This window comes from Silene latifolia, chromosome 7, assembly GCF_048544455.1.
Source record: "Silene latifolia isolate original U9 population chromosome 7, ASM4854445v1, whole genome shotgun sequence".
Taxonomy (NCBI): Eukaryota; Viridiplantae; Streptophyta; class Magnoliopsida; order Caryophyllales; family Caryophyllaceae; genus Silene; species Silene latifolia.
The window spans coordinates 8,699,080-8,719,568 of NC_133532.1; the positions used below are offsets into that span (position 1 = coordinate 8,699,080).

The 20,489-nt window shown below is 35.2% G+C and overlaps 1 protein-coding gene across 1 annotated transcript; it reads right to left on the reverse strand.

Annotated features, from left to right (window-relative positions):
- Window positions 1–4,767: 4,767 nt before the first annotated feature.
- LOC141589677 (auxin-induced protein X15-like) lies at window positions 4,768–5,148 on the reverse strand. The gene has a single exon (XM_074410309.1). It carries the CDS (start codon window positions 5,146–5,148, stop codon window positions 4,768–4,770), a length of 381 nt encoding a protein of 126 aa, XP_074266410.1.
- Window positions 5,149–20,489: the final 15,341 nt, after the last annotated feature.

A 20,489-nucleotide genomic window follows, 5' to 3' on the forward strand; every position in this document is an offset into this window, starting at 1 on the left:
CTCAAAAACTTTAAAATAAAACTTAGAAAATAAATAATAAAAAATATTATCTCAGATGTTTAGTCTATAAACTGAAATATTACTTAAACTCACAAATTTCGTAATTGTTTGTTCTATTATTCAACGTTTCTTATGTCTCATTCAATACGCGATGATCATTTGACTCATTAGCCAATTAACTTGTAATGTACTTGGTGGTTACATAGGTACAATTACGTACGAGTGTACGACCAAAGACTGGTCAATTTTCAATGACAATGAAGGTCAATGTTTTACACCACTAAGGTGGTCGTAATTTCTTTTTTTATTGATCGGCCAACGACTTACTTCGTCTATTTTATCCTCTAAATTGAAATGATGAGACATTTTCAAACAGACAAATTAAAGCATGGTCTCTCATTACTTTTTGGGGTGAAGATGTTTTTTTCACTTAACTTTTAGTTGTTGGACCATCTTGGTCTTTCTTTGAACCTCTAGAAACTTATCTCGAGTCAACATAAATAAAGAAAATTTCGATTAATTTTTGTCCTAATAAGGTCTTGTTCTTTTGAACTTAAAGTTAGTTAATATAAGTTTCTTGAATCCTATAAGTTCGATTTGGTTGATTCGAATCCTATAAGTTCGATTCGATTACATAAGTTCGATTCGATTCGAATCCTATAAGTTCATTTGATTCGATCTTATAAGTTCGATTCGAATCATATAAGTTCGATTGATTCGATTCGAATCCTATAAGTTGATTCGAATCCTATAAGTTGATTGATTCGATTCGAATCACTATAAGTTGATTCGAATCCTATAAGTTCGATTCGATTCGATTCGAATCCTATAAGTTGATTCGAATCCTATAAGTTCGATTCGATTCGAATCCTATAAGTTAAGTTCAGTTCAGATCCTATAAGTTCAGTTCAGTTCAGATCAGATAAGTTTTAGTCCAAAAGAACAGGGCCTAAGTGCAAGAAAGATAGTAGAAAACGTAATGGTGAACAAACAAGCAAAATAGACAAACAAATTTAAGGCATTATTCAACAATTTCAGATCCTTACCTGTAAATCGCGAGACATAAAGCGAGTAAATTTAGATTTAAGCAATACATTTATAAGATATACTCCCAATATTGATCTTTAACATGTATCCTTACTGCTTAGGTACACAATACACTAAAATTTTATATGGCAAAAGATTTACAAGATTAATTAATTAAGTTTGGTAAAATAAATAATGAGTTCACATTTTACTTTTTCATGTGTAAATCTAAAAACTTATCCCGAATCAGTATAGACAAAGAGAATATACCTTTTTAATGTGGCTTAAGAACACACGCTAAAGAAATCGTTCATGTACAAAGTGTCCAGCATTCTGTATATATTTGGCTAAAAGATGGTAATTTAAGTAATGTGACCTTATTACTCAAAAAAAGAAAATGTAATGTGACGTCTAAATAAGTAAGATTCCCTGTTGACATATCAAGTTCTTGATCTAATTATGCAACCACAATAATATTGACAACTAACTTCCGTTGAAGTAAATTTTATGGTAATACGTATGCATGTGAGTAAAGTTTGTCGTTTTAATTTATTAGTTTAACTAGTTTGAAAACCCGTACTTCGTACGGGTTAATGACTTTGATTATATTAAAACCAAGTGATAAAACATTATTAATAAGGTGTTATGATTATTATAATGATAGGTGTGAAATTAAAACGCCAACTCGTGCCACATTCAACAAATCAATATACGGAGTATATTTTATTTGAGCCATATACCCACCTTTCAAATAGTAATGATCACTAAACAAATTCAATGTTTACATGTCTAATCATTTGTTTACGTATGATTAAAATATCTCTTTTAAAGAAAAATAAAAGATAATACGTGTGATAAATATGGTAGACTAATTTTGTTGATACTTAACATTGAATTTGTTTAGTGATCATATACTTATTAAGAGACTCGAAAGATTTTGGGTTGATATATAAGTTCCAAAAATAACTCCTATTTATAATCATAGGTTCACCCCACTTTATGTTAATTTTTCGATGTGGGACAATTTGACTATTTATACATTATTATTCAATGTTGGACAAATAACATTGTAAGAAGTACACTATCTTTTTCGCACCTAGCTCGACATCCAACCCGATTACTAATGAGAAAATATACTATACTATATTCGTAATATTTTTCTATACTTATATGCATATATGATGATGTTTTTCTAAGTATGTAATTTGTCCCACATTGAAAAATAAAGTAGGTGTGGTAAATATACTACATATAAATAGTTGAGTTGTCCCACATCAGGTGATTATCATGGCGAAGTTTCCTAAAGATTACTTTAGGAAAGTATGATAAATAATATTTTTGGATGTAAAAAAAATAAAGTGTAGAATCTTTTAACAACTCGATTTAATAATGAACAAATACTATTTATCAAATGAAATGTAAATGTTTTTATATAAAAATTATAAATATGACTTAGATATATAATGTAGGAAATATATCCACTTTATTTTTTATATCATATTGTGGAGATATGATACAACTCTTAAGAGTTCTTTAAGACAATACTTAAGAGACTCAAAAAAATTTGGGTCGATACCTAAATTTCAATAATGCCTCATATTTATACTCATAGAATCACCCTACCCTATGCTAATCTTTCGATGTGAGTCAATTTTGAATATGTGAAATATAACATATTAAGAAGCTAAGTACACCATCTTTAATTATATCATTAGAATAAGTAAGAGTTTCCATTAACATTAATCATTAACCATTTTAATTTACTAACTAAGAGTTTTTTTGTAAAACTTTTTTTTTAAATGTTGTGTTTGCCAAAAAAAAAAAAGACCTCCCCAACTTATGTTAATCTTTCTATGTGGAACAATTCTATTATTTATAGAGTAAATTATCAATAGCTCTCCTTTAAAATAAACTTTTTAAAATTTACCCCCTTTTAAAAAAAATGTTTAAAAATTACACCCAAAACATTACAAAAATTTAAAAATTGCTCCTTAACCCATATTTTTGCACTTTTATGGCAAAAATGTCCTTCATGTTTTTATTTCCCATGTAATTTTTTTGATGTGGGATAATATTTGAGAGACTCAAAATATTTTGGATTGATATTTAAGTTTTAAGGATGACTTATATTTATAATTATAGGATCATTCTACCTTTTGTTAATCTTTCGATACTATTTATAATAGGATGACCCCACCTTATAATAATCTTTCGATGTGAGACAATTGTATTATTTATACGTAGTATGTTCACCACAACTACATTATTTTTCAATGTATGTCATAACATATTAAGAAGTGCTTTTTCGTAGTTAGTTCGATATCTAACTCCGATTTAATAATAAGCAAATACAATACAGTCTATTAATAATCGTACCTTTTTTTTTTATATTTTTGTTCAAATGATACGAAATCTATACTCTAATGATTTATCCCAAATCTAATTATATAATTTTCACAATTTTTTCCTCGCTAATTTTTTGTCAAATGAAATGTAAATGTTTTTATATAAATAAACATGACTTGGATATATAATGTAGGAAATATATCCACTTTATTTTTTATATCATATTGTGGAGATATGATACAACTCTTAAGAGCTCTTTAAGACAATACTTAAGAGACTCAAAAGATTTTTGGTTGATACCTAAATTTCAATGATGCCTCCTATTTATACTCATGGAATCACCCCACCTTATGCTAATCTTTCGATGTGGGACAATTTTCAATATGTGAAATATAACATATTAAGAAGCTAAGTACACCATTTTTAATATGTGCAAATTATATGAAATTTATACTCTAATGATAGCATTTTTTTACCACAAATCTAATTATACTATTTTCATTATTTTTTTAACGATACTTTTTTTTGTCAAATGAAATGTAAAAGTTTTTATATAAAAATTAGAAATATCACTTGAATATAATTTAGGAAATATATGTTATATTAATTAAAAGATTTTTTACTTTATTTTTTATATCAAAAATTATTATTAATGGTACTTTCCTAAATTGATTTTTGATGATGTGGACAGCTTAGAATCACTCGAAAAAAGCCTCTTTTATAAATATATATAGATTTGTTAGCTAATGATGAATTTATGTTTCGAAACTTATCATTTTAATATAACATAATAACATACTACTTGTAAGTTGTAACACATTGTTTTAGCAGGAAAGCAGATCAGATGTCAACTAGCTTAGTTGATAAAGTTTTGAGACATGGTATTCATGTCCTTGGTTTAAACCTCGTCAGCATCAAAATCACTTATATAGCTCCCTTACCAAAAAGAAAGATTGAAAAGCAGCAAATTATATTAATAACAACATAAATCTCCATGTGAGCAAATTAAAACAAGCCATGCAATATATTACACATTTCCTACACCATATTATACAATGAGTTTGACATAATTATACAAGAAGTAGTAGCTAAATAATTCAAATCGTCAAAAAATCTCACTTTTGTAACGACAATTATTACCAGGAATGTCGGCTAGTTCAAATAGTATTGATCGATCTTTACATAATTAGCTAAAAACTCAAGTATTACATACTTTCTCTATTTCATTGAATTATTTACATTTTTCAAATTCTCCTCATATTTTAAAAAATATAAACAATTCAATGAAATAAAGGAAGTACTGTATATAATAGTAGCTTGAATAATTAAAATTTCATAGAATATTTCTCAAACAATCAATATTATTTTATGAGTAGCTTATCAATACAAGCAACATTATAGAGACAATGATCTACCCTTTTTAGATAACTTAGCAATAATACTTTGAAAAACTTGAATATCACAAGGGATTTGTAATACACCTTGATGATTATACCCAAATTCATCGGCCGATAATTGAAGCAAAGCGACTATTGAAGGATCCTTCATAAACCAAGTCGGAACGACAAATTTCTTCCATTTCCCTTCTTCATTACCTACCATAACCGGTACGTGACCTTTCGGGGTCACACCACCTTGATCGTCGTATTTTCCATCGTCAATATCTTTATTTTTGTTCGATAATCGAACGTAACTTGGTGGACGTGGTAGAAATTCCTTACTATTTGATCTTCCGATTATTTTTCCACCAAATTCTTTTGCCTTGACGAAGGCCATGTTTTTCGGGTCAATCATGTAGTAAAACAAGCTATGTGTGTATTAAGTGTTTTATAAGCAATTTTTATTGAATTTAAGTAATGTGTGATAGCAACGTTTTGGTCTATTTATTACTCTCCGCCTCGGTCATTTGATTATTATCTTTAGTTTTAGTCTAAGGACAACGGAAAGAAGAGGAGCCCGATTATTTGTTTACCTTTGTCAAATTGCCTATCAACGATATTTCCAAAATAAAAAATTAAACAATTGACTGAGATACCTTAAAATGTTGAATACCTAATAATATTAAGTGTTAAGTGTTTTATAAGCAATTTTTATTGAATTTAAGTAATGTGTGATAGCAACGTTTTGGTCTATTTACTACTTTTTCCGTCTCAGTCATTTGATTATCTTTAGTTTTAGCATAAAGACCACGGAAAGAGGAGGACCTGATCATTTGTTTACCTTTGTCAAATTGCTTATCAACGATATTTCCAAAATAAAAAATAAAATAATTGACTGAGATACCTTAAAATGTTGAATACCTAATAATATTATTAAATTATTAATATATATTTCTACGGTGTATTATTTTATAAACTAGTTTATGATTAAAGTAGGGTATATCCTGTTTGGGTTGAATTGTTATTAGTGGGTACTACTAGTCCTTTCCATGTCCTTTTATTTGGAGACTTTTGGAGATGAATAACGATTACGTGGCGGAAATTCATTTGTTAGCCTAATATATTAAGAAGTTATTTTTGCTAGTTACATATATGTCGAAATATATCTATAGTTACGCAAAATGATTACTTTATTTATTTATTTATTTGACCGATAATTACGTACTCCTAACTCGGTAACTCCTAAGTTCTTCTTTACAACTCGTACGTGCACAAATTATTATTCTAATATTGAGAATCGTTTTTCTGTAGAAAAGTGATGGAATTTAGTTATTATTATTATTATATGATTTGAGATGTTTCTTATTATTTCATATATAAGAAGTATTGATAGGTTGTGTGGATTTTAAGACAAACGCGTGAACCTTGTTAAATGTTAACAATGCATCTGGTTTATCGAAAATGACCTTTTATTTTTGATATATGGATGCATCCCAAAAAATCGTTGATATATGGATTATAATATCTGTAGGAAAATTTGTAACATTATTAGACATTTTAACTCAAAATCAATAATAAAAAGGGTATAAAACACACATAAAGGGGTACGATAAAGTGTTCTTTTAATAACTTAGTGAGAGAATGTCTGACGTCTGTCCAAAGTTTTTGTGCTTATACAAACATTTGTAAAACATTATTAACTCTTTTATATGCATTTTTATGTTAAGTAATTTCATTTGTCCTGCTCCGGCGAGAAAAGTAAAGATTACGACCACCGACTTTAAATGAATTAGACATTACTTATTAGTTTCCAACATTAATTTATTTAATTATTTGTTTTCATAACCTCAGAAAAGCATTACTCTCTTGCCCAATCCTCCCAATTAATTAAAAACCGCACTTTTAATTTAGAACGTCCTTTTTAGTACTTAAGAAGATTGCATATAGGGTTCTTTGGCAAATTATTTTTACAAAATGGGTCCACGTATACTAGATGTTTTTTCGGTTGCTTGTTTTCATATTAAGAATTTGCATGTGTTAAAAGTACGGAGTATTTTCTTGGGCTCAATGTAGCTCGAACGGTGACATTATATATGCCTTTGTCATAGACTCATCACTCATAGGAAATGATTTTAGTGATTTTCGAGAAAACGGGTATGTTAGTAGACGTGGCAAAACAGGTTGACGGGTCGGATTCGGGTATGGTCAACAATCCGGGTCGGGTCTACTTGGGTTTGTCACATAATTGGGTTAGTTCGGGCTTTTCGGGTTGTTTCATGTATCTTTGTCGGTCATTTTCGGGTCAATGATAAAGCGGGTCGGGTTATTTCGAGTCATGTCATTTTCGGGTCGGATTAGTGGGAGTTCGGTTGTTTTGTATCTTCGCGGTTTTAAAATACATAACCAAAGTTTTTTCTATCGTTCATTTACTTCATTAAGTTATTTACTAACCGTAACCGGGTATTTATTATTCTTAGGATATTTTATTTATAATTTATAATTAAGCTCATATCAAATGTAAAAATAGTTAATAAGATATGTTTGTAATCGTCTTCAAGTTGAACATATTATCGTTTCTTGAGTGCTTTGATATTGTAATGATGGTAAGATAATCTCAATTCTCAACCAATTCCTTTATTCTAGACGTGTTACATTTAGGTATTTAACTCAACCTTGAAAGATATACGTTTAATAGTTTATTAATTAATAACAATATTATAGACCAGGTATGGTATTAATAACTTTTAAGGCAATCTTGGTGGATATCATGTTAATAAAGTTTGTGTATTATTATTAATAATTATGTAGATACCTCATTTCTACACCTTCCGCCAACCACCCAGTGATGATTGGGCCGCATGTTTGGTATACGGAACGATTTATGACAGTCCGTAAGTTTATCGTCAAGTGATAGCTCAAACACTTGTGTCTACCCCTTGGTCGTCATCTACGTGCCAATACGGTCGTTTTGACAGTAATTAGAGTTCATTTGGAGCCCGGGTAAAAAAACCGCTTCATTTTCTAAGAAACCTTTTAAAAATACCGAGTAGGAATGTCCTAGATTATTCCAGATATTTATTCCATAATTTAATGTAATATCTTTTGGTAAAATATATCCCATAAATCATATTTTACGGAATAAGAAAGTATAGATCCACCGCAATTTCATAAAAGAAACGCGGAAATCTTTCTTCCGCAGGAGGAACCCTCTGGGGAAATGACGCAGCAGATGCTGCACTTCTTGGAAGGATCGCAGCAGCTGCTGCGCCCTTTCTCTAGCTTGTTTTCGCTGTTTTCAGAATTTTTCCGTGATTTGTTTCCAAAGTTTGAGTCATTCCATAACTTTTCACAGTATAAATAGAGACCTCCGGTCTCCATATTTTTCATGAGAGTGTCCGCCCTTCTCTTCTGTGAATCAGGTACTTCTATAGCATCTGAAGCAAGCCTGCAGCAGCAGCAGTATAAGAATACTTCACCAACAGCTCCTCATTCACGCATTGACATCAGTCCCTGCATCCATCATCCTCCCTAGATATTTATGTAGAAGCTTCCATAGTTTGTTACAGAGTTTGTTACAGAATTGTAACTGCTTTGACTACTTGTAACTGATTTGACTAAGCTGACTAGGACATGACTAGGATAGTTAGTTAGAGCTTCAATACTTGTATATATATACATTCATACCTGTACAAACATTTAAGTTGATTGAATACAATTCACAAAGTTTATTTACATTTGTTTTCTCTATAATTCATACAATTGTTTCTGCTCTTGTTTGTGAGCTTGTGAGTGCATCAATGGCGTCACTTCAGATTAATGCCGCCATTGTTGTTCATGTTATGATACCTCTTCACATGGTATCAGAGCAGGTTTAGAGCCTGTCTCTGCATATCGTCTATCATTCTTCCGCTTTTATTTCTTTCCTGCGCAATTATCTTTTACTTTTCTGTTCTCTCCTTCATTTTTCTTCATTTCTTTTCACAATATCAAAACAAAAATGACAAATTCTACTGAGATGCCTGATGGTGAAGCTTCTTACAGCAATCCTTATGATGATCCGCTTTTTCTTTCTAATTCGGAAATTGCGAATATGTCTTTGACGAATACTCCGTTTAATGGTGCTAATTTCTTGTCCTGGAGTAGAGGAGTTATTCTTACTCTAGGGACTAAGAATAAACAAGGATTTATCAATGGTACTGTTCCTATGCCAGCAATCACATCACCTAAGTATCTTCAATGGCTGCGGTGTGACACTATGGTCAGATGCTGGTTGTTGTACTCCATTGCTCCTTCAATCAAGGAAGGTTTCACATCTTGCAAGTCTGCCAAATTGCTTTGGACTGATCTCTGTGAGAGGTATGGACAGTCCAATGCTCCATTGCTTTTCCAGCTAAAGAAAGAATTGAAGAACATCTCACAGGGAGATGCATCTGTTGTTGAGTACTTCAACAAGCTCAAGAGACATTGGGACGACATTGAGGAGCTCGAGGAGATTCCAGAGTGTAGCTGTGGTGCTATGGAGAAGTGTTCTTGTTGTCTGTACAAGAAGCTCCTTGATATTGCTTCTCGTGAGAAAGTTATCACTTTTCTCATGGGATTAAGTGACACTTATGAGACTTTGAGGTCTAATATTTTGGCTATGGATCCTATTCCTCCAATCAACAAGGCCTACTCTATTGTGCAACAAGTTGAGAGCCAGAAAATGATCTCAAACATGATTAATCTCAGTCAGAATGCTAGTGCAATGAACTCTTCCAACAAATCAACGGGAAAGCAGCCTTGGAATGTATGGAAGAGAGATACAAAGAAGCCTAAGCCTGATGATCGCTGGTGTTCAGCCTGTCAGAAGAAAGGACATACAGTTGATACTTGTTTCATCAAGCATCCTGAACTGAAGGAAAAGTTCTTATCCAGATTCTCTGCTAATGCATCTGGCATGTCTGCTGAGCCTACAGCATCACCAGCACAAACTGGTGCACCTGAGTACAATATGACTTCAAACTCCAAAGCTTTCAGTGTTTCTTCTGGATCTAAAGCGTCTGTTGGAGCTTCTGGAGCACCTGTGCAGTTTGATCCAGTCTTATTGACTACTTTTTACAATCAAATGATGCAAATGGCACAAGCAAGGGAGGAGTCACCACTTGATTATTCTGATGTCTCAGTCAACTTTGCAGGTACATCTTTGTCACATCATTCTGTGAATAGTGCTTGTAATGTTGACTGGATCATAGATTCAGGTGCTACTGATCACATGTGTGGTAATAGTGCTTTGTTTGATCATCTTACTTCTCTTAAGAATCCTATTAAGATTGGGTTGCCTGATGGTTCCATCACCTATGTTACTCAGTCTGGTAGAATATCCTTATTCAAAGGAGCTATTATCTTACACCATGCTCTCTATGTTCCTACATTCAAACATAATTTGTTGTCCGTGGGAAAATTGCTTGCTACCACTGGATTACTCATTCATTTTTCTGTTACTCAATGTGTTATACAGGACCCTGTTTCTAGCTGTCCAGTGGCAGTTGGCTTACATGAAAGGGGTCTGTACAAGCTAAGAACTTCTGCTGCAGCAGTGTCTAATTCTTCTGGTTTTCAGAATGTTTTTGTTTTTCCTCAAAATAAGGTCAATCATGTTGCTAATAAGTCTGTTAATGATCAATGTACTTGTACTAATACCTTGGACTGTAAGACACATGCTAGTGTAGCATTACTTCATGCCAGATTAGGTCACACTTCCTTGGCAAAAATGCAATGTATAGATCAATCAGAATGTAAAGGCTTGAAGTCTTATGAATGTGATACTTGTATTCAGGCTAAATTGCATAAAACACATTTTGAACGCAGTGATAGCAGGGCAGCACATTGTTTTGATTTAATTCATGTAGATTTGTGGGGTCCTTATAAAGTAGCCTCACTTACTGGTGCACATTATTTTTTCACTATTGTTGATGATCACTCTAGGCTCACTTGGACGTTTTTATTAAAATTTAAAACTCAAGTGGCTTCTATATTTGAGGGGTTTCTTGCTCAAGTAACCAATATATATCATTCTACTGTTAAGACAGTCCGGAGTGATAATGGTACTGAAGTTATTCAAGAGTATTGTCTTAAAATGATGCTTAGCAAAGGCATTATGCATCAGAAATCCATTCCTGGCACTCCTCAGCAGAATGGAAGGGTGGAAAGAAAGCATAGACACCTAGTAGAGACAGCTAGGGCTATGCTACTCCATGCCAATTTACCAAAGAAGTTTTGGGGGGACAGTCTGTTGGCCGCTACTCACATCATCAATAAACTTCCTACCTTTGTTCTTGGTTGGAAGTCTCCTTATGAAGTGTTAATGGGCAAGAAACCAGATTACAGTGAGTTGAGGGTTTTTGGATGTCAATGTTATGCTCTGAAATTTACCCCTAAAAAGGATAAATTTGCACCCAAAGGCAAGAGATGTTTATTCCTAGGCTATCCTTTTGGGCAAAAAGCTTTCAAGCTCTATGATTTGGATACTCATTCTATATTTGTTAGTAGAGATGTGGTCTTTCAAGAAAATGTTTTTCCATTTCAAAAACAATCCTCACAACTTATTTCTTTCACTGAATCCCCATCTTCCATTCCATTGCTTAATGATGATGATGAATTTACTACTGAGTTTTCTATTCCCAGTACCAGTGTCAGTTCACCTCATACTTTGACCTCTTCTGAGCCTCCTTCTGGTTCAGACAGTTCTTTAACTAATGCTGACATTCCCTCTATATTTTTCAATCATCACAATGACTTCTCTCCCAATGTTTCTCCCTCTGGGGTCACCAATACGACCTCAGAAGTTCCTGGACCTACTGAACCTAGACAGTCTACCAGATCTAGGTTCATGTCCTCTAAACTCAAAGATTTTGTTGTTCCTGATAAAATCCAAGCTATACTTCCTTCTATACCCAATGCACCAAATTCTGTCTCTTTTTCAGTCTTCAATACTGACACTCACTCTCCTCTTTGGTCAGCATCTCTTAATAATGTCATCCATACTCCTGAACCCTCTTCTTATAAGCATGCCAAGGATGACCCAAATTGGGTTGAAGCAATGGCTAAGGAGATTGGAGCTCTTGAGGCTAATGGGACTTGGGAATTGGTCAAGTTGCCCCCAGGAGCTAGAGCCATAGGCTCTAAGTGGGTCTATAAAATCAAGTTTAGGCCGGATGGTACTGTTGAAAGGCATAAAGCACGGTTAGTAGCAAAGGGTTACAGTCAAATAGAGGGAAAGGATTATAAGCATACTTTTTCCCCAGTGGCTAAGTTTGTTACAGTAAGGATCTTATTAGCAGTAGCAGCTGCTAAGCAATGGTCTATTCATCAGTTAGACATCAATAACGCCTTCCTTCATGGTTCTTTGGATGAGGTTGTTTATATGCAACCACCTGAAGGTTACACTAAAGCACAGCCAGGGCAAGTGTGTTGTTTGAAGAGATCTTTGTATGGCTTGAAACAAGCCTCTAGGCAGTGGAACAAGGAGTTAACTAAATTACTCCTTGGACACAATTTTGTTCAGTCAAGAAGTGACTATTCTTTGTTCATCAGAACAGTAGATGGCATGGTGACTATTGTTCTGGTTTATGTTGATGATCTCTTGATCACTGGAAATCATACATCCTTTATTCCTATTTTAAAGCAAGCACTTGATAAAGCTTTTACTATTAAGGACTTGGGTCTTATCAGATATTTTCTGGGACTGGAGGTCATGCAGTCTGCTGAGGGGATCCTTGTTAATCAAAGAAAATATGTCTTAGACATTCTTAAAGACACAGGGATGCAAGACTGTAAATCTGCTTCTTTTCCTTTACCAAAGGGATTACATTTATCTACTGATGCAGGCACTGCTCTTCCTGATCCAGAGATATATAGACGTCTTGTTGGAAGATTATTATACTTAAATCTTACTAGACCTGATCTTTCTTATGCTGTTCAGCATTTAAGTCAATTCCTAAGTTGTCCAAGAGACCCACATATGCAGGCGGCTCTTCATGTAGTCAGATATCTTCATGGGACTACTGATGCAGCTATTTTTTATCCTGCTAATATTGATCTGCATCTCAGAGCTTTCTGTGATGCAGACTGGGGAACCTGTGCATTTAGTTGCAGGTCTGTCACTGGCCATTGTGTATTTCTAGGCAATTCTCTCATTTCTTGGAAAACAAAAAAACAGAAAACTGTCTCTAAGAGTTCTGCAGAATCAGAATATAGAGCCATGTCTTATACTACTTCTGAAATTGTTTGGATTCATGCTTTGCTACAAGATTTTCAAGTCACTGTTCCTTTACCTATTCAATTACATTGTGACAGTAAGGCAGCCATACATATAGCAGCTAACCCCGTGTTTCATGAGAGAACAAAGCACATTAATGTTGATTGCCATCATATTCGAGAAAAAATAGAAGCTGGTTTTCTTAATACAGTACATGTAAGAACTCATCTACAATTAGCTAATCTCATGACCAAGCCTCTAGGACAGCAGCAGCATGAGTTTCTTTCTGCCAAGTTGGGATTGCTTTTACATCCTTCAACAGGCAATTCCAACTTGAAGGGGGGCTGTGAATCAGGTACTTCTATAGCATCTGAAGCAAGCCTGCAGCAGCAGCAGTATAAGAATACTTCACCAACAGCTCCTCATTCACGCATTGACATCAGTCCCTGCATCCATCATCCTCCCTAGATATTTATGTAGAAGCTTCCATAGTTTGTTACAGAGTTTGTTACAGAATTGTAACTGCTTTGACTACTTGTAACTGATTTGACTAAGCTGACTAGGACATGACTAGGATAGTTAGTTAGAGCTTCAATACTTGTATATATATACATTCATACCTGTACAAACATTTAAGTTGATTGAATACAATTCACAAAGTTTATTTACATTTGTTTTCTCTATAATTCATACAATTGTTTCTGCTCTTGTTTGTGAGCTTGTGAGTGCATCAATGGCGTCACTTCAGATTAATGCCGCCATTGTTGTTCATGTTATGATACCTCTTCACATCTTCTCTCTTTGCATTCTAAGACCATGCTCTAAGCTTTCGACACCTACGTGCTTGATGAATCGACCACGTAAGCTCATATCATTCTGAGTTCCAGTCACGTTCCATGACCGACCAATTTGACCACTACACATCAATCAATTTAATCTAAATCTTCTAATGAGGGCACTTTCTACATACATTCGAGTCGAGCAATCACTAACGTTAACTTAGTCAATCTCGTTTCGTCAATCATGTAAGTCTGAGGGTGTAAATCCCATCTTTTTATTGTAGTTTATTTTTTTGTACTCATTATTGTAAGATTTACGTCAAAAGTATGTTTAAAACAGACTTTCAAAACCCTTTTATCAAACTGTTTTTACGGAACATCAGCAACCAGACGTCGAGAAGAAACGCAGCAGCTGCTGCGCCTCTTCCAGAGGCTGCCGCTGCACCTACTCTTCTTCTTCTTCCTCGGTTTTTCTGTTGTTTTTGTTCCTTTTGTTTTACCTTCTTATTTTCTTTCTTTTCTTTGTACATAAAATAAATTTTAATATATTCCTTTTAATTATCATGTTTTATTTACGACTTAAATCCTTGTAATCAATATTTGCGTGTTTTCATCATTAAATCAAACCCAGATTTTAGAAACTCGATTTGCTTATATCAAGTTTCTGGAATTCATCCTTTGTACATGTTTCCGTTGCTTATTTCCAGTTTATCAAGTTCTTTCAAAATTCGTTTCCGTCTTCATAGTTAAACCTAATTCGTTTTAATTCGTTCTTAACTCGTTTTGATTCGTTTTAATTCGTGTTCATTGCTTTTATGACGGTTTCATATGTAATTAATATGTTAAATTACCTTCACTTGAGTCAAATATCGATAATTAATCGTAAAACATACCAACGAACATTAATAAACCCGCGGTTCTGACTTCACAGCTAAAGCTCACCTCAGGAACAGACGCAGTAATAAATGCGCCTCTTCCAAGGGACGCAGCAGGTGCAACGCCTATTCTGAGATGAGCTCCGTCCCTGAACTTCCGTTCTCGCTTTGACCCAGTCTTTAATTACGTAATTAATTAACTATTAATTATAATATCACCCTTAATCTGCCCATATTTTCTAACCTTATTTATTTTCCTTTCTTTTCTCCAAATTGTCCGTCTTAAGCGTATTTTTGACGTAAATCAATTAATCCGTTGTAATCCATTGTAATTTCAATTATCGTTATTTATTTATCGTATTTATTATGTATGGTTTATTTATTTGTTTTTCACATGTAATTAATCCTAAATCCCGATTCGACATTAATAATTGCTAAATTACGTGCTCACCGACATAGTTTAATCTCACATGCTAGGATTAAAACATTGTTTGTTGCATTGTATGCATATAATCGACAACATATCAAATACGAACGATTTACCTAATCATTAGTAGAGGCCGCTATCGGAGCGGGCGGGATTAGGTGTTCAGTAAAAGGACTTCCTAATACCCTCACCCCTTACTCCAGATCTCTGTGAACATCCGTGTTCATGGCATCCACGAGAGTCATTCTAGACATAGGATGCTAAGGGTAACGAGTTCTTAGTGTTCATGTCACTACTTTGTGTCTTGACATGGCATGAGGTATTCGAACGATTCTAATTTCCCATAAAAATTGGTGGCGACTCCACAAATGCAGGCTTATTCAACCTTTCACCGGTTTCAATGCCTCACAAATCGGTAACGGCCCATGACGTGCTTTGGCTATCCAAGGTTCCGTGGGAGAAGTGCCGCCGCCTTAAACATTTCACCAAAACGCGCGGGTGGCCCATGTCCACAAATTCACATTACTTACAACCTCATTTAAATCTTAATTTTGAAACGTTCACACATTCTTATGCAAGTGATCTAATGATAGGATTATTTGAGATTGAATTATAACGAGATTGATTCATAATATAGTACATTTCATTCACTTATCGACAAATTAGTAATAAGGGAGCTTGTCGCCACTTTGTATGACCTGAGAAATAATTCGTGTGATTTACGAATAGTTTTTCTCCGGGACCTTAGAATCCCGAAAAACATGTATTATATATACTTAAATTTGGGCCGTTTGAGAGGCCGTTTCGGGCCGTGTTTATTTTTCTATCAATTTTTTTTACCACGTGTCTAGGGTCGCTTCAAGAGTTAACCTATTTAATTTCAGCACCAAATAACAAGTATTAAACCAATTTCAACGAGTATACGATTTAAGCCCGAGACTAGTTTATCGCACACCGGCAGCCTCAAATGTCTGTCCTCTGTTCTTCCTCAAATTCTGTGAATCATCCATGTGATTTAAGGACATTTTGGTTCCAGGGATTTAAAATCCCGAAAAACGTGTAGTATACACTTCAATTTGAGCCGTTCGAGAGGCCGTTCCGAATCGTGTTTATTTTTCTCCCGGTTTTTGTACCCCGTGTCTAGGATTGCTTTAAGAGTTATTGTAGTATGTGAGAGACGTCTTTTTGTCATACATGTGCTTAAGAAAATTTGATTTGTATGAAGTCCGATTATGGAAGGTTTGTCTTTTAATGGTCATAAGTCGAGTTCTAGGAATGATATTGATGTGATTCAAATTGGAGGTGATAGTTTGTTCTCTTAAGATTCTAACGATGGGTCACACGCCCAAAATGTCTAAGAAATGAGTGAGATATGACTGTTTTACAAAACCTGGACGCTGCTGAGAATTTCGCAGGTACTCAACCGAGTTGAGTGAGTACTCGACCGAGTACGTGGTAGTCGACCGAGTATCACTGGCACTCGACCGAATAAAAAAATAAAACCAATTTCAACGAGTATCTTATTTAAGCTCGGGACTAGTTTATCGCACACTGGCAGCCTCAATTGTCCTCTGTTGCTGCTCAAATTCTGTGAGGCCCCTTTGTCTGATCTTAGAAATCATCCGTGTGATTTACAGATATTTTTGTTCTAGGAGCTTAGAATCCCGAAAAACGTGTATTATATATTTCAATTTGAGCCGTTCGAGAGGCCTTCCTCGTTGTGTTTATTTTTCTGCCGTTTTTTCTACCATGTGTCTAGGGTCGTTTCAGGAGTTACCCTATTTAATTTCAGCACAAAATAACAAGTATTAAACCAATTTCAACGAATACCCGATTTAAGTCCGAGACTGGTTTGTCGCACCCCGGAGCCTCAAATGTCTTCTGTTGCTACTCAAATTTTGTTTGGCCGCTTTGTTTGATCCGAGAAATCATCTGTGTGATTTATGGACATTTTTGTTCTGGCAACTTAGAATCCCGAAAAACTAGTATTATACACTTTAATTTGAGCCGTTCGAGAGTCCGTTCCGGGTCATGTTTATTTTTCTCCCGATTTTCTACCTCGTGTCTAGAGTCGCTTCGGGAGTTACCGTATTCATTTTCAGCACCAAATAACAAGTATTAAAACAATTTCATCAAGTATGCTATTAAAGAATAAAATTGGTTAATCACACACCAGCAGCCTTAAATGTCCTCGGTTCTTCCTCAAATTTTGTGAGGCCGCTTTTTCTGACCCGAGAAATCATCCGTGTTATTTAAGGAGATTTTTTTTCCCGGGACCTTAGATTCCCGAAAAACGTGTATACACTTCAATTTTAGTCGTTCGAGAGGTCATTCCGGACTTCCGGGTCGTATTAATTTTCTCCTGGTTTATCTACCGCGTGTCTAGGGTCGATTCAGGAGTTACCCTATTCAATTTCAGCACCAAATAAGAAGAATAAAACAAATTTCCACGAGTATCCTAATTAAGCCCGAGACTTGTTTATCGCACACTGGCAGCCTCAAATGTCCTCTGTTGCTCCTCAAATTTTGTGTGGCCCCTTTGTCTTACCTTACAAATCATCATTGTGAGTTACGGAATTTTTGTTCTAGGACTTTAGAATTCCGAAAAATGTTTATTATATCTTTCAATTTGAGCCATTCGAGAGGCCGTTCCTGGTCGCGTTTATATTTTTGTCGGTTTTTCTACCATGTGTCTAAGGTCGTTTCTGGAGTTACCCTATTTAATTTGAGCACCAAATAACAAGTATTAAACCAATTTCAACGAATATCCGATTTAAGTCCCATACTGGTTTATCGCACCTCGGCGGCTTCAAATGTCCTCTGTTGCTACTCAAATTTTGTTAGGCCGCTTTGTCAGATTCGAGAAATCATTTGTGTGATTTATGGACATTTTTGTTCCGGGAACTTAGAATCTCGAAAAACGTGTATTATACACTTTAATTTGAGCCGTTTGAGAGGTTGTTCTGGGTCGTGTCTATTTCCTATAATCACACATAAAGTTCCTCGGATCGGGTAAAACGGTTATTTAAAATTTGAGGAGCAAAGTAGGACATTTGGGAGTGCCGGTATGTGATAAACCAGCATTCATCGAACGACGGATAATCGTGAAAAATGTATTGACACTCGTTATTTGACACTGAAATCGTATAGGTTAACTTCTGAATGACCTCGGACACGTGGTAGAAAAAGCGGGAGCAAAAGAAACGTGGTCCGGTACGACCTCCGGAACGACTCAAAATGAAGTCTATAATACACGATTTTCGATTTTCGAGATTCCAGGGTCCCAGAACAAAATTCTATGGAAATAACACATAAAGTTGCTCGAATCATTTAAAACGGCCACACAAAATTTAACGAGCAAAGGAGGACATTTATGAGTGCCGGTATGCGATAAACCAGCATTCGTCGAACCTCAAATAATCGTTAAAAAAGAATTAATACTCGTTATTTTACGCTGATATCGTATAGGTTAACTTCAGGAATGACCTTGGACACGTGGTAGAAAAACGGGGAGAAAAAGAAACGTGGTCTGGTACGACCTCCGGAACGGCTCAAAATAAAGTGTATAATACATGGTTTTCGAGATTCGAGGGTCCCGAGAATAAAATTCTCTGGAAATCACACAAAAGTTCCTCGGATCGGCCAATGCGGCTCACGAAAATTTGAGGAGCAAAGGAGGACATTTGGAAGTCCCGGTTTGCGATAAACCAACATTCGTCAAACCTCGGATAATCATTAAAAATGGATAATACTTGTTACTTGACGATGAAATCGTATAAGTTAAGTCCTGAAATGACCTCAGACACGTGGTAGAAAAACTGGGATAAAAAGAACTATGGTCCGACATGACCTCCGAACGCTCAAATGAAGTGTGTAATACACTGTTTTCGAGATTCCAGTGTCCCGGAAAAAAAGTATCCGGAAATCACACAAAACGTTCCTCGAGTCAAGTAAAACGACCACGCAAAATTTGAGGAGCAAAGGAGGATATTTGGGAATGCCGGTTTGCGATAAACCAAAATTCGCCGAACCTCGGATAATCGTTAAAAATAAATTAATAATCGTTATTTGAGACTGAAATCGTATAGGTTAACTCCTGACATGGTCTCGGACACGTGGTGGAAAAACCAGGAGAAAAAGAAACGTGGTCCGGTACGACCTCCGGAACGGAACAAACTGAAGTGTATAATACACGGTTTTCGAGATTTCAGAGTCCCGAAACAAAATTTTCCAGAAATCACACAGAAGGTTCCTTTGATCAGGCAAAGCGGCTACACAAAATATGAGGAGTAACGGAGGACATATGGGGGTGACTATGTGATAAACCAGCAGACGTCCAACTTTTGAAAATCGTGAAAAATGTATTAATACTCGTTATTTGAGGTTGAAATCGTATAGGGTAACTCCTGAAATGACCTCAGACACGTGGTAGTGAAATCGGGAGAAAAAGAAACGTGGTCCGATACGACTTCCAGAACGGCTCAAAATGAAGTGTATGATACACTGTTTTCGAGATTCCAGGGTTCCGGAACAAAATTATCTGGAACTCACACAGAAATTACTCGGATCACGTGAAACGACCACACAAATTTGAGGAGCAAAAGAGGACATTTAGGAGTGCCGGTATGCGATAAACCAGCTTTCGTCGAACCTCGGATTATCGTTAAAAATGAAATTATACTTTATATTTGACGATGAAATATTATAGGTAACTCCTGAAATGACCTCGGACACGTGGTAGAAAGAGAAACGTGGTTCCGTACGATTTCCGGAACAGCTCAAAATGAAGTGTATAATACACGGTTTTCGAGATTCGAGGGTCCCGAAACAAAATTCTCTGAAACTTACACGGAAAGTTTCTCGGATCTGGTAAAACGGCCACACAAAAGTTTGAGAAGCAATGTAGAACATTTGGGAGTACCGGTATGCGAAAAACCAGCATTCGTCGAACCTCGGATAATCGTAAAAAATGAATTAATACTCGTTATTTGAGGCTCAAATCGTATAGGTTAACTCCTGAAATGACCTCGGACACGTGGTTGAAAAATCGTGAGAAAAAGAAACGTGGACCGGTACCACATCCCGAACAGCTGAAATTGAAGTGTATAATGCACGGTTTTCGAGATTCCATGGGTCTGGAACAAAATCCTCCAGAAATCAAACACAAGGTTCCTTAGATCAGCCAAAGCGGCCACACAAAATTTGAGGAGTAACGGAGGACATATAGGGGTGCCTATGCGATAAACCAGCATGCATCAAACCTTAGATAATCGCGAAAAATGTATAAATACTCGTTACTTGACTATTAAATCGTATAGCTTCACTCGTGAAATGACGTCGGACACGTGGTAGAAAAATCGAGAAAAAAAACGTGGTCGTCAGATTTACCACCGGAGCGGAACAAAATGAAGTGTATTACAA

Coding starts and splice junctions, on each gene's coding strand:
- LOC141589677 (XM_074410309.1), bottom strand. CDS start 5,148: ATGGCCTTCGTCAAGGCAAAAGAATTTGGTGGAAAAATAATCGGAAGA.